General features: G+C 31.2%; 1 protein-coding gene across 1 annotated transcript; it reads right to left on the bottom strand.

Annotated features, from left to right (window-relative positions):
* Nucleotides 1-363: 363 nt before the first annotated feature.
* LOC126665341 (uncharacterized) lies at nt 364-2,899 on the bottom strand. Its single transcript, XM_050358110.2, has 3 exons — nt 1,750-2,899; nt 813-1,041; nt 364-723 (listed from the first exon to the last, which is right to left on the bottom strand). Exons 1-3 carry the CDS (start codon nt 2,673-2,675, stop codon nt 559-561), a joined length of 1,320 nt encoding a protein of 439 aa, XP_050214067.1. The 5' UTR covers nt 2,676-2,899; the 3' UTR covers nt 364-558.
* Between the last annotated feature and the right edge of the window lie 8,407 nt (nt 2,900-11,306).

Below are 11,306 nucleotides of genomic sequence, written 5' to 3'. Positions count from 1 at the left end.
AACTCAAATAACTATATATATTGCTATTTTATTGATATGGATATCGTCTGATATCCGACGCAACTATCATGATTTATTCGGCTGGAGATGTAAATGACCCATTAGACTGACATCATAATTGCCAACAAATATCTGCCAAGTTTACGAATTATCTACAGACGACTGATTTGATGCGGCTTCGATTTCATAATTTAATCTTCATTGTCACAATCTTTCCAACTCTGAACCTATCCAAGTTCGAAAACAACCTTTCTTATTAGTTATTGATGATAGATGATGATGCTGACATTATGCTACAAGACAAGTTTGGATAAGCCTATGATCTCATATTTGCAGTCCTACGCACAATAATAGATTAGAAACTCAAACCAAAAACCTCTTTGGAGATTCATCTTCCATTGATATACGTACAAGCTTCTATTTACAAGTTACAGTGTGGTAATTAAAGACGCCTCAAACACTCAACCTCTGGCGGGAATTTGGTCGCCAGGGCGGTGGCTACATCTTCGGATCGAGTACGTGAAATTAGTAAAAAGAATTTACATTTTCAAGCAAAAACTAAATATGTGTATCACAAAATTTTCCATCCATTCTGTTTTGAACAGCTTTAACAGCAGCAACTCTCGCGGCAGTAGCAGCCCTATTCGCACCCTGAACTGCTTTGTTCACTTGATCATCCACCCGGTAAAGGCGGACAGCATTTTCCGCCGTTCTTCTAGCAGCCTAAAATTTCGAAACACAATATAATCATTGACAGTTGTGAAAATTGTGCGGTCTATTACATGAGTATATGATGAGTGCGAGTCAATTACCTGAACAGCTCGAAGGACTGCATCAGTTAGCGAAGGCAGTGGAGTCTTAAGGACACCCCCATCCCATTCACCGCATTTCGCCTCACTATTTCTAAAAGTATACATGCCATAACCCTGTTTCTTGCCTTCGTGCCACGACCCTTCGTAACAATGCCCATTGGCAAAGTGATAGACACCGAACCCGTGGATCTTGTCTCCAAAATACTCACCGGCATATCTATCCCCATTTCTGCAATGCAATCAATTTTCTGATTAGTATTGATTCCATTAAATGGAAAAAATGCACAAAATCATTGGTCCACCACTAGGTCAGAATGTAAGCGCATTGAAATGTAGGCTGACAATATGTATGACATTCAACAAACAAATAATTATGAGCAATCAATTATATTCTTATCTTGCATAAACTGATACCGAGTTGACCAAACAATGACAATCAAAACCCGGTCTACTACTGTTGGTGATGCGGATCAACTCAGAAAATTGAAACCCCAAACCTCAAAATATTCATGAACTGAATTCCAGAGTAACCCAGAACAACAGATACTAATACTATATGATTACACACTTGAAAACACACCATAAGAAAAAAAAACTCCAGATGTTCAAAGATGTCATCACATGAACAAAAAGTCTCCAAATTTTATTCCCAGATACCACCGCAAATTCAAGAAATTAATGAAAGTAATTCACAACAGTAACTTCCGGCTGCTAGTTGACTAATGATTAACAGTTGAAACAGTATATGCCAACAAGAGTCAGCTAAAAAAGGAAAAGCTTAAAAAACAGCTGAGCTTCAGGTCAGCAAACAGAACCATTAAATGGTAAACCAGAACCCCACAATCAACCAATAACAAATCATCAACTACAAGAAAATTCAAACTATTAAAAAAGATGAACAAAAAAAGGCAAAGAATTTATAAGAAAGAAAAATAACCTGAAATGATAAACACCAAGGCCATGCTTAACACCGCACTTGAATCCACCAACATAACAACTACCATCAGAGCAAGTTTGCACACCAACACCGTGACTCTGGCCATTACACCACTCACCAGCATAAGAATCACCTGTAAAAAACTTATAAGCCCCAAATCCATGCCTTAGACCTTGTCTATATTGCCCTCTATATCTACTCCCTCTCGCCCAGCTCTCAATCCCGTAACCATCGTACCTCCCATCAATCCAATCACCCTCATATCTCCCGTTAACAAAGTAATTATAAACCCCACTCCCGTTACATTTCCCTTTATGAAATTCACCTTCGTAAAAATCCCCATTGCTGTAAAACTCCACTCCTTCTCTTATAATCTTCTTTTCTTTCTTAATTTTGTAATTAAAGTCGTTGCTTTGATCAGTATTTGACTCACCAATAAACCAAGTTACAGGCTTTGATTTGGGTGGTCTCGATGAAGGGAAAAGATTGAGTCTTTTACAATTATCTTCCCAAACTTGCTTCATTAGTGACAAATTTTGATTGATTAAATTCTTGTTTTTGCTAGCGAAAAAAAGGGTTATGGCAATAAAAATCAAAGCTAATAAAAGATTCTCTGATGTGGGCACTTCTTCTCTTCTCAAATAGAAGAAGAAAAAGAAGGAGAGAGTGAAGAGAGTAAAAAAGGTAAGTGAAACCATTGTTACAACTGGCATGAACCGAGCCGAACCGGTTCTTCTCGGTGTTGAACCACACCGGTTCGGCTTCCTTCTCTCTTCTACTACTATTATTTCTTCTTTCTTTTGTTGAGGTTTCATAAGCTCCTCCTCAGCTATGGACGTCAAGCTTTGGATGGATGATCGGACGGTTGGAAATGAACGCACAAGTGACGATGATGATTGATTTCTGGTTAGCTTTGGACCATCCATTTCTTTAAAATAACTGAAATTAGTCAGCTAATGAGCTTTCCTATACCTCGAGATTCTGATAACTGAAGCTGTAACTGTTCCCTCCGGCAACATATCTCAGGCGGCGCACGTTAAACAGTGGCGGAGTGCGCAGGTTAGCAAAACAAACAAACACGCAAAGCTTTTAGAGAGAGAGAGAGCGGAAGTTTTTTTAAGAGACAGATGAAAGAGAGAGAGTATTTGAACCGGGTTTTGATTTGTTTTTATGGTGTAAGGAGGAGGGAGCAAGATTTAATCTGGTACGTCTGATCAAGATCAGACGATGAAAAAGGATTAATGAGTTTATAGCCGTTGGATTTGATCTAAAATAGTCCCGGTCTTGAAGGGGAAATACGATGCGGTCGTCGGATCTAGATTCGGCCCTTTCTGCACTTTACTGTGGCAGGCCGGCACGTGCCACTTTATATTTTTAAAAAGTTATTAGTAATAAAAATTAAAACAATAATAATGGGGGGAATGTTTTGCATGAGTGCGTATGTGGAGCTTTTTTCTGAGTTCCTGGTCTTATCACCGTTGGATCATGTTTCTCGATATTTTTTATGATGGTTATTTGTATTTGTGATTGCAGTATCAAAATTGAATTAAAAAAACTTGACAGAACTACTATGATGAAGTTAATACTCCTCGTCAAAAAAAAAAAGGGTTAATACTCTGCTTTTATTAATGAGTGAAGTTTCCTAAAAAAGAAGAAGAAATTAATGAGTGAAGTTAATTCCACAGCAATTATCAAAAAATTATTTTGATAAAATTACTCATTATCTTTCATTTTCATTTTATTTGTCATTTTTATTGGTGCTTTAAAAACAATGTTGCTTTTATACACTTTTTATTTTTATGTTCAGTTAAGAAAGGGAGTAATTACTATTATTATAATTTTTTTATTTTATCCCTATTAATAATGATCTTAAAATTATGTATAGAGAAATAACCATTAATTTTAAAAAGAAAAAAAACAAAAGAATTTTTTTTTATATAAAATGGTGCAAAAATTATGTTATAAACTTCTTAAATTGGATATACAAAAATGATATATGGTTTTTTTAAACGGGACGAAATGAGTCATAAATACTTTTTCTACTTTGAGTTTGCTAAACAGGTTAACACATAAAATTAATAATGCATGTGATTATATGATATTTTTAATGTAAAAGTATAAAAAAATCTACATATCAATTAACTTTTTTAAAAGTTAGGGTGAATTCAGTTAAAATATTAAAAAAAAATTATGTATCATATGTACTTTTTAGTTCAAAAATAAAATGAAAATGACATCAATAAAATTGCTTATGTAATTTAACTTTTGAAGTACTTGTTTCAATTTAGAAACTGTATTCTTTTATAATGCCTTTTTCGTTTTGGAATGTAAGTCTTTTAAAATTTTAGCACATGCAATTAAAAATGATTTTAATACTATAGTTAAATATTATTTTATTACAATTCTTTTATTTAGACTTAAAAATATTATTTAAACATTAAGTATATGAATACAATTTAGAAAAATTACTAAATATCTTTTTATTTTACAAAAAGGATAAACTTTTCAACTTATAAAAAAATAATCAAAAGTGACTGCTATATTTATAAATAGAGGAAGTAACTACAATAAATTTACGGGTTAATGTTATAGAAAATTCACCAAATTTATACGTTTTCTCAATTTAATCACGCCTTTTAAAATTTGTCATAACAATACACCAACATTCAGGTTTTTCCGAATCTATATAGGTATTGAGTTGGCACTCATTCACCCGTGTAATTTGTTGAGGTGTAGGTCATTTTTTAGCCGCCGCCTCAGCAAATTATAACTCTATATGTGAATTTAGAAAAAATAAAAATTAGTGTATTTTTATGACTCTTTTTAAAAGCCGTAATTAAATAAAAAAATATATAAATTTGGTGATTTTTATAATATTACCTCTAAATTTAATTCTATTTTTAAATACATATATGAATCTACGATTAGGTTTGGAGTTAATTTTTTTAGAAAGATGAAATGAAATTTTGAGACATGTATACAACAAAAAGTTATTTTATCCTTTAAATTTGAAACGAAAGGTCAAAGAAGGTCAATTTCATAGTTATGAAAAACACTTTTAAAATAATTGTTTTGGATAAAAACATCATCAAAATAGATATTTTATCTCGTTTTACCCTTTTAACTCTAAATATTTAATAATTTATTGTCACCTCATACATTTATTATTAATTGATATTTTATAACGTTACTCCATATATTTTTTTGAATTCATCGGATTTCATTAAATTGAAGAAACGGTTACATTTGTAAGAAATTCGGGATAATTTGAAAACTAAACCCGATGACCTGACATGGAATAGACAACATGCTGCCTGATTCGCAGACCTTACTTACGAAAATAAAAATAAATTACTAACTGTTTCGCGAATTAAGTGCAGTATTCAATCACTCTTCGTTTAAACTTCTCCAAACACCCGCAAACTCACAGCATCCGATTCACATTCTAAAAATGAGACAACATACAAATAAAGATCAAAAAAAATATAGTCATGAATTCCGTAAACTTAACACAATGATAAACCAAGTTCCGTTGGACGGGGATTTCGATCCTCTTCTTCCGATAGGACGGAAGATCCGCTCGATTCGTTGAAACGTAATATTTTCCAACCAATATCTTCATCCAGATCTATAAAGTTAAGATCCATACACCTTCCGATCTTTAGATTTACAAGAACTTGATTTTGAAGATCGAACAAACACTAAGGATTGTTGGTGGATCTAAAAATTGAAACAAAGAGTAGCATAAGACCTTTTAAAATTTATTAGACGTAAAAGAAAAGACCAATTCAAAATAACCATCCTAAAGAAGATTTATTTAAATCAAAATAAAGACTCTAAAAGAAGTAATATGGGCATAGAGAAGATGATTTTCCGACTATAACCGGAAAAATCACCTTCTCTCAACCTCAATAAAATAAAGATAAAGAAAGCTTTTTTAGAAAAAAATGGGAGCAATTTTTTAGAGAGAGAATTACTTTATCTATTTCCCAGCTAGCTCTAAATTTGCTTTTTCCAAACATCTCAAGTATTATTTTGACTTAATCGTTGAAAATTATTCTACATCCTTATTTTTATTTATTGTTCGTCTAATTTTTAAAATCATCAATTTTAATCTTTTTAAATTTTAGTTACAATTGTAGTCTTTTGTTTAAATTGAATTGAAAAAAAAAATCAAATACAACTTCATATTTAAAAAAAATTATGATGAAAAGACAAATTATAATAATGTAAAATAGTATGACGAATATATTTAAATTTTTTTCACTCTGATTTATAAAAATAGCTACCTCTAACATTAATATTTAAAAAATTAGCCAAAATTAACTTTTTAAAAGTTTTTATCATTCATAAATAAAAGGCCAAATGTCGTAAAAAGACCAAAAGTTTTACAAAAGTCATGACCTTTCAATTTTGTCGATTTTGGCGAAAAATTGATTATTTGGTTTCACAAAAGTCCCGACCTTTTAATTTTGTCGATTTTGGCCAAAAATGGATTATTTGGTTTCACAAAAGTCCTGACCTCTCAATATATGTGCATGTCACATAGGCGCCATATAGGCAAATTGAAATCAAATTCAGAGTTGGCCACAATTGAAACTAAATAATCTGTTTTTGGCCAAAATCGACAAAATTAAAAGGTCAGAACTTTTGTGAAATTTTTATAAAAAGTTTGGCCTAAATAAAATATCGATAGATAATTAGGCTTATTATTTTACTTTGGAAAAGAAGAATCATAAATAACTTGATCGCTAAGATAGATTATCTATAATGGGTTAAAAATGACAGTGCAAATATTTTGCCTTTTCCTATTTTAGACAACAATTTAAATTTCTGAACAAAAAGTCCAAAGGGTAAATGACTAACAACTTTCATAACATGATCATATTTAGAAAAAAAAGGGTAAAAATGGAAAGGGGCAAGTTCAGTGAAGTGGGCAAAGAAGAAGAAGAAAGTCCTGTCCGATCCAACTTTTTCTACTCATACATAAAACTTTTAGCCATTAGAATACATATTCGTTTTTTTCTCAAATGAATTCTTAGCAAAAATTCAAAGTTTATTAAAGATCATATATTCCTCTTTTCCTCATTGCAATTACAAAACAAAGCAAGTATTTATTTTGATTTTCTTAATGTTGAACTAGAGTTTGATTCCTATTGATTAAGACTTAACTAATGCACTTATTCCTACATTTATGTAAATTAGTTAATTAAACTATTTTTAAAGAGCAAACAAAAATATAAAGAGATGAATAGATAGCAAAGGATTTAATTATTATCCATAGAGCCATTCGGAAAAAACTTAATAAGAATATCTTGACATATTTATTAACTAATGTCATTAAATTCATTTGTATTATTTTATTGATAAAATATGTGATGGATCTTGTGATAGTACAGGAATTTTTATTTTTTTGATAATTGGAGAGGGGGGAGCGTTTGTGGAAGGAATCTAACCCACGACCTAGCAGTTTGCTGCCAGCGCTTATACCATTTGAGCTATTGCTCGTTGGTGATAGTACAGGAGATAGATTTTGGTTATTAGGCTTAAAATACACGTTCATGCTTAAGTTAGTAAAAAAAGTTGAGCGATTAATTTGAAATAAATAAATAATAAAGTGTAACCTGTGAAAAGTGATATTATTACTTATTTATAAATTTTTCAGCAAGATGCCTTTGTCTTAGACGATATGAGATTTTATTAGTGTTCTATCAATATGCCAAGCGTATCTATGTAAAATATATAATAAATAACTAACCATCTTATAAATTTATAATTTAAATAAAATTATTAATATAAATTTAATAATTTTTATTTTTTTATTTTAATTATCTTGATAGAACTATAATAAATACTATTTTTTTTGTTTTGATTTTTTTCTAATTTGATACAAAAAATATGTCATACCAACGATATGATGTGCTATTCATACTACGTGCAATGTCGGAGCAAGGGTCTCATTGGAGGGCTTTTTCCCATCCCGCCCCAACTTTTAAAAATTGTCTTCTTTTTTTTAGAATCAATCAAACTTTATTAAAATTCCAAAGTAATTACATTTATGAGGAACTCAGGAAAATGACAAAACCATTCCTGATGACCTGGAATGGAACGGAAACATGCGCTGCCTGATTCGCAAATCGCCTCACGAAAATAAAAATAACATTACTAAACTGCTTCACTAAATACGCACAATCACCAATTATAAAATCCTCAGAACCATCAGGATTCCTAATATCAAGAATCACTTCCATCGCGTCGAACTCTATAATTAAATTCTGACAGCCCTTTAACCAACTCAAAGTTTCTCGAACTCCCATAGCTATTCCCACTATCGGCGATACATTACCATTAAATCTCACTTGTCTTGCTTGCACTATACTGCCAGTAGAATCTCGAACCACAATACCCAAACCCATGCCTTGATTATTGGAAAAAATAGCTGCATCAATGTTTGCTTTTAGCCATCCTTGCTTTGGAGGCAGCTAACTGATGCAGCCATCACCTTCTACCATTTCCACCGATCTGAATCTGGCCCCAGGAACCCGAGCCGTAGACCATGCTGCCAACTGAGACGCAACAACTGCAAGAACTGAACCAGCTGTGCCCGCCTTCTTCTACCAAATAATGGAGTTCCTATTAAGCCATAAGTTCGAACACACCATATCAATCAACGATTTTTCATCAATTTCCATGACAGAAAGCCAACTCTCAATCCAATCTTGAACTGTCGAACCCGCTGCCATGCGGAACCTTAACTGTCCTCCAACACTCCGCTGCAACTGGGGTTTTTGATGAATTAGTGCCTATAAAAATTAGAAAATTCTGTTTTTGTGCCTGTAAAAAAATTAATTCTCATTTAGTGCCTGGGTCCACCCAATCCGCGATTTAAAATCGCGGATTGTGGGGCAATCCGCTATGAAGATGCAATCCGCAATATATGTTTGCGGATTGTTTCTAAATTGTTTGGCCAATTTACCTTTTTAATACCTAATATAAACCAATAAATTATTATCTCCTTCTTATTTTTGTTTTTATTATCAATATAAAATATGGTTAATAATCTCTTTAATCCTTCATTTGTTTAACTTATACAATGTTTCTTTTTAACTTTTTAAAAAACATAACGATTAAATACTTGTTTAAACTTAATTATTTACGTATTATTTAAGTGTAAATTTATTTATAAGTATCAGAGGAAGTAGGTCGTAATTATAAAAATTTAAAATTTAAATTTGAGAATTTAAATTTTAATAATCGGTTTTGAATGGAACAAATAAAGTTTAGAAGGTAAATAGACTAAAAATTAATATATCAATGTACATCTCTAAATGTAGAGTTAAAAGTTTCGGATAAAACCCCAAAATTAAAATGTCGAAATTTGGAAGTTTCAACAAAATATAAAAATATATAAGTTAAGAATCTTAAGATATATATATATATATATATATATATATATATATATATATATATATATATATATATATATATATAAAATAAATTAAAAAAAAGAAAAAATAAAAATGAAAGGGGCGTGGAGTATGGGTGGAGATGAATAGAATTTAGGGATTAAATTGAATTTTTTCTTTCCTTTTTTATTTATTTATTATATATATAAATATATTTTATATATATGTATTTTAACTTATATACTTTTGTATTACGTCGAAACTTCCAAATTTCGACATTTTAATTTTGAGATTTTATCCGAAATTTTTTACTCTACATTTAGATATGTATATTGATATATTAATTTCTAATATATTTACCTTCTAAACTTTATTTGTTCCGTTCAAAACCGATTATTAAAATTTAAATTTTCAAATTTAAATATTAAATTTTTATAATTACGACCTACTTCCTCTGACACTTGTAAATAAATTTACAGTTAAATAATACGTACGTAATTGAGTTTAAGCAAATATTTGATCGTTATGTTTTTTAAAAAGTTAAAAAGAAATATTGTATAAGTTAAAGAAATAAAGGATTGAAGAGATCATTAACCATATTTCATATTGATTATAAAAACAAAAATAAGAAGGAATTAATGATTCATTGGTTTAAATTAGATATTAAAACGGTAAATTAGCCAAACAATTTAGAAACAATCCGCAAACATATTTTGCGGATTGCATCTTCATAGCGGATTGGGTGGACCCAGGCACTAAATGAAAATTAATTTTTTTCACCGGCACGAAAACAGAATTTTCTAATTTTTATAGGCACTAATTCATCAAAAATCCCTGCAACTGAGCAAGATACCGGCAAATAATCAGCATTATCAACTCTAGCAGAACAAACTGAACACTGATAAAAAAAATAAACACCTTTCTTCTAGCAAACGCCACTGTCGTCGGAAGGAAATTCTTGCAAACGCGCCACAGAAAATTACGGACATGTAGGGGTAATGCGCAGCTCCCAAATCTCTCTCCAAATATCATTGGTATGACCAGAATATTCCCCACAAATGGTTCGATAACAGCTCTTCACAGTAAACTTCCCCTTCAAGTCGAACCGCCAATGCCACCCATCCTCTAAGTCACGGCTGCTTATAGGAATGTTCAGAATATTAATCACATCAGTAGCACCAAACACATCCCTGAGTAAGCCTTCATCCCAAGTTCTATCCTCCACATCCATGAGATTGTTGACAGTGGAATTTGCAAGATTGACCAGCATAGAAATAGAAACACACCCATTACCTACATCACCAAGCCAAGGACTGCCCCACACTCTCGTTTTACGCCCATTACCAATCTTAATTCTAACTCCTTCAATCATCACTTTTTGAGCTTCAAAAATACTCCGCCACACAAAACTAGGATTCGAACTCAAAGATGTTTCGAGAAAAGATGACTTTGGAAAACACTTTGCTTTTAAAAAAAAAATGTCTAATTTAGTATAGTAAATTAAGGCATCTTTCAATTTAGTTCTTTCAACTTTAAAAATTTATCTCTCCATATACGACGTATAGTACGATTTGCTCTCTAATATACTAATCGTATACGTGTATACTCTAAACAGAAATTTCAGATTTCCAAAGAGAGTATTCTTTGGAGAAAACGATTAGGAAAATTGTCCCCTCCTTTTCATATAAATATTAATAATATGAAACACATGATTACGATATCAAAAGGCAAGGAAAAATACAAAAGGACCTATGAAATTAAGCACTATGATAAGTTCTTGATTCAAAGGTAGGTTTAAAATGATGTTTATCAACTATAATAATCTAACAACCAATTTCTAAAGGTACATTGAACATTCAAAAAGTTAAACATAATAGTAGTTAAATAAATTTCAATCTTTATCTCTGTGGGGGACAATAGGATTGTCAACATTTGTAGGCACCAATAAAAACAATACAGATTAACTTGAGAATAATCTAATCTAATAAACTAAACTATAGGCACACAAAAAATTACCTCAACAAGCACATCTTAGATTAATCAGAGATTTTGAATTCCAATTAATGAGTAAGCAGAAATGTTAAACTGTGGTTATATAAAAGAAAAATTAATGTCTATATAGCTGTGAGAAGCTCGAATCCAAATTAATCG

Source organism: Mercurialis annua, linkage group LG1-X (genome assembly GCF_937616625.2).
Source record: "Mercurialis annua linkage group LG1-X, ddMerAnnu1.2, whole genome shotgun sequence".
In the NCBI taxonomy this organism is placed as follows: Eukaryota; Viridiplantae; Streptophyta; class Magnoliopsida; order Malpighiales; family Euphorbiaceae; genus Mercurialis; species Mercurialis annua.
This window is presented reverse-complemented; position numbering and strand designations above follow the sequence as displayed.

Excerpts from the sequence above, each read along its gene's own strand:
- LOC126665341 (XM_050358110.2), bottom strand. The coding sequence starts at position 2,675 with ATGGATGGTCCAAAGCTAACCAGAAATCAATCATCATCGTCACTTGTG. Across the intron at positions 1,042-1,749 it reads CTTGGTGTTTATCATTTCAG|AAATGGGGATAGATATGCCG; the intron begins GTTATTTTTCTT and ends ATTGCATTGCAG. Across the intron at positions 724-812 it reads CAGTCCTTCGAGCTGTTCAG|GCTGCTAGAAGAACGGCGGA; the intron begins GTAATTGACTCG and ends TCGAAATTTTAG.